Source organism: Octopus bimaculoides, chromosome 16 (genome assembly GCF_001194135.2).
Source record: "Octopus bimaculoides isolate UCB-OBI-ISO-001 chromosome 16, ASM119413v2, whole genome shotgun sequence".
Classification (NCBI taxonomy): domain Eukaryota; kingdom Metazoa; phylum Mollusca; class Cephalopoda; order Octopoda; family Octopodidae; genus Octopus; species Octopus bimaculoides.
Window position 1 is genome coordinate 38,436,963 of NC_068996.1, and position 4,249 is coordinate 38,441,211.

General features: G+C 33.7%; 1 protein-coding gene across 1 annotated transcript in view; it reads left to right on the plus strand.

The window, feature by feature from the left end:
- Window positions 1-4,249, plus strand: part of LOC106867508 (eIF-2-alpha kinase GCN2) — a 177,582-nt gene that overhangs the window by 146,565 nt on the left and 26,768 nt on the right. The window contains exons 11-12 of the mRNA XM_014912393.2: window positions 782-865; window positions 2,880-2,935. Coding sequence (XP_014767879.1) covers window positions 782-865; window positions 2,880-2,935 — 140 coding nt within the window. The remainder of the gene's footprint in view (window positions 1-781; window positions 866-2,879; window positions 2,936-4,249) is intronic.

Consider the following 4,249-nt stretch of genomic DNA (forward strand, 5'->3'; position numbering starts at 1 on the left):
ACACACACACACACACACACACACACACACACACACACACACACACATACACACACACATACACACACTCTAGGTTTCAGCTACCATATGTTGATTACTTCTGTAGCATATATAATTTCTCTTAGAACTCCATTACAAGAGTGCAATATACTCAACATGCATAAACTTGGAAGTATTATGTCTGGTCTATCATTTAGAAAAAAAATGTAAGTATAAAATGTTAAGAATTTATGAACTTTCAAGAGTATGTGAAATAATTCTTCTTTTTGAAACGTGGATCCCAAATCACAAAAAGCTAAAAATAACAGCATGTAAATATTGGATTGAAAAATACTATGAAGAGTCATTAACTTTTCTATGTTTTCCTATGCTATTATTTATGACTTTATGCAAGGTGGTGAGCTGGCTGAATTGTTACTGCACCATACAAAATGCTTAGCAGCATCTCTTCTGGCTTTATGTTCTGAGTTCAAATTCCAACAAGGTCAACTTTGTCTTTTATTCTTTTGGGGTTGATGAAATAACTACCAGTCAAGCACTGGGGTCAGTGTATTCAACTTTCCCCCTTCCAAAAATTTCAGGCCTTATGCATACAATGGAAAGGATTAAAAAGAGATGTAAAAGTTTTTAATTAAAAGGAAAAAAAGAAGCTCTCTTAACATTTCAACCAGACACATTTAATTGTGTGTGCATGAGTGTTGAGTGCATTTTTGTGTATGTGATAACTCAGGGGTATTTTGTATAAGCTAAGTTATAAAATTTCTTATTTTCTTTCTTTTAGTCTTGGGAAAAAATAAAGAAAATTTGCGAGACTGAAGTCATATCGCATGCAGTTGTGATGAAGGATTCCAGTGTAAAAACTTATGTAAGTTATTTAGAAAGCATATCGTTTGTTTTATTTTTAACTTAAATGCTGGCCTATTGAACACATCATAATGAATCAAAATTTCTCTTACTACCACTCATTTGTGCTTCTTCTTCTCAGATCTAGTTGGCTATTTGCTCCCTTGATTCAAGTCCACTCAACAAGTTTCTTTTCATTTCCTTCACTGTCACCATTTCCACATACATTAACCAATTCTTCAAAACCTTACTTGCCTGAATATTAATCCTCATTTCTCTGGTTAATTCACATTGCCCCGTGAGAAGCAGAGGGCGGTTTCCAAGTTTCCCAGGTGCATATATTTCTTCTTGTACAGGATGCCATTCCATCGCAAGATTTACTATAGCTAGATGCTCTTCCTAATGCCAACCACTTCACAGAGTGTACTGAGTGGTCTTTATGTGGCACCAGCACAGGTGCACTTTATGTGACATTTGAGTGGGTGCCTTTTACATGGCACCGTACACTTGCTTTTTTTACATGTGCAATAAAAATAAAAACTTTTCATTAAATATATAGGAAAATATAACTACATTTATCTTTTATCTGTTGTCTTTTACTTGTTTCAGTCATTAGACTGTGGCCATTCTGGGGCACCATCTTGAAGAATTTTTTGTTAAATGAATTGACTCCAATACTTTTTTTTTCTTTAAAGTCTGGTACTTATTCTATCGATCTCTTTGCCAAATTGTTAAGTTATGGGGACATTAACACACCAACACCAGTTGTCAAATGGTGGTGGGACAAACACAAAGACACACACACACATACAGCAAGCTTCTTTCAGTTTCCATCTACCAAACCCATTCACAAGGCTTTGGTGAGCTTATATTTATAGTAGAAGACACTTGATCAAAGTGTCACACAGTGGGACTGAACCTGGAACCATGTTGTTGGGAAGCAAGCTTCTTACCCACGCCTGCATCTAAAATATTAAGAGGTATTCTAATAATATTTTTTCATCAACAAATTTATTTTTTTAAAGCAGAATCTCAGCTTGCTTCAGAAAACCACAATAGAAATCCATATGTGCTGTAGGTTTCACACCCTTACCCAAGACCTTACACCCAAAATAAGCAAAAGAAATAACCACTAATACTCTATAATTGCTTGTATACTGTTCTTTCACTTTGTCTTTCCTATGGCTATTATGGCAATCTTTGTTATCAGCTAAACCTACTCAATGCAATTGTTTCTGCTTCTTTTTCTGATATTTCCATTACATTTTGCAGTAAACATTGCAAAAATTCATCATCCATCCTTCTTTTACTTGTTTCAGTCTTAGGACAGTAGCCTTGCTGGGGCACTCACTACTTTGAAGGGGTTTAGTTGAATGAATAGACCCCAATACTTATTTTTTTTAGGGTTGGTACTTATTCTGTTGGCTTCTTATGGTGAACTACTAAGTCATGGGGATGAAAACAAACCAACACTAGTTGCCAAGCAGCCATGGAAACAAGCAGAAGCATATGTGCATACATACACATTCACCCCCCACCCACATTTGCATATGCACACACATATGCATGTACAATGGGCTTCTTTAAGTTCCTGTCTACTAAATCTATTCACAAGGCTTTGGTCAGCCTGGGGCTAAATTAGAAGATACTTCCTCAAGGTGTCATGCATCGGGGATAAACCCAGAACTATGTGGTTGGAGAGCAAACTTCTTACCACACAGCCAATCCTGTGCCTTTGTATGTCATGCTTTCTTAGCAGCCTTTAATGTAAAATTATTTCAAACTGAACATTAGTGACCACACCCTAATTATCTCGATCTTCCCCTATTGGGAAGCACCGAAAAGCTCTGAGAAATTACACACCTTTTCTGAAAATAGATTTGTAAAATATGCGCAGCACATTCAAACATACATTTTGCAAATTATGTAGAATCAAATTCATTCTTTGTATTCTTACTACTTGTCAATGTATCTATCCACACATATACCCATTTATATAAAATTTTTTGCTTCTCTATTTTTCTTATTACATATAGGACATGTTTGATAATACTCAAGGAAAATCACAAAGAAAGAAAAAGCAATCCAAAGGGTTTGTATCAATATTTCCTTTCTCTCATGCATTCTCCACATTCAATGACCTTTCATAGCAACACTTCCATGCTTTTTTCTCTAAAGAATTACGAAGTTTAAGTGTACTATTATGCATCCACATACACATATCACCACACTGTCTCTGATATCCAGTCTTGCAATCACGAAGACCTCATGCCTATAGTTCTCACATTGTTGGACATTTACAGACCTCTTCTTTCCATGTCTTTCCTTGCTAAATATACCTGCCACCTAACTTCTCTTCTAGCTACCTGGTATAATGCCTTCTCATCAGATGCTTCAATTAGTACTTCTCTAATTTTCTTATTGTTCAAGGATCTTTAGGCTTTGATAACTTCATTTTTCCAGACTGGTTTGCATTTCTGAATCCTTTTAGCTCTAAATCTGAAGTCCCCAGCCACCATCTTATGTTTGTAATTAATTTGGCTTGTGTCTCCACCAGATTGATAGATGATTAGGTGATTGGTTGGTTTCTTGAAGTTAGTGTTGCTGATCATTTGCTCATTTGCATCACATAATTCCAAGAGCTTTGTTCCCTCCTCATTTCTAGGACCAAAGTCATATTCTCTGGGTACACTAAGGAATCCACAGAAAAAATTAATAAGTAAATACACTATGAAGAAGTATAATAAAATACAAAGTAAAAATCATAAAATAATAATAATAAAACAGCTACACGTGTTTCATAACCAAATTTTCAAATAGAAAATACAATATAATCAAATCGATTAAATCGATCGAAAATCAATTCTATTAAAAAATATAGCTAATCTTAAGGTCAAAATACAACAATAATAATAATAAAATGAATGTATATATCAATCAACAATACATAACAAATGAATGTATATAAAAATACTTATTATATCAAGATAGAAAAATGTTAAACAATATTATTAAAAAGAAATTTAATACTAAACTTATCGAAAATTATAAACATGACATTATTAACTTTACGTTTATTAGAATATAAACTATCTGAAATATTAAATGCAAATCTTATCTTAATGAATCTTTCGTTTAAAATACAATTTAAATGAAGTTTTAGGTTAAACAAAAATTATAAACGTAATATAAATAACTTTAATTTTAATATAAACTAACAAAAATTAATTTATATAAATCATTTGACTGCAGCCATGCTGGAGCACCACCTTTAGTTGAACAAATCAACCCCAGGACTTATTCTTTGTAAGCCTTGTGCTTATTCTATCGGTCTATTTTGCTGAACTAAGTTACGGGGACGTAAATATACCAACATCAGTTGTCAAGCGATGGTGGGGACAAACAC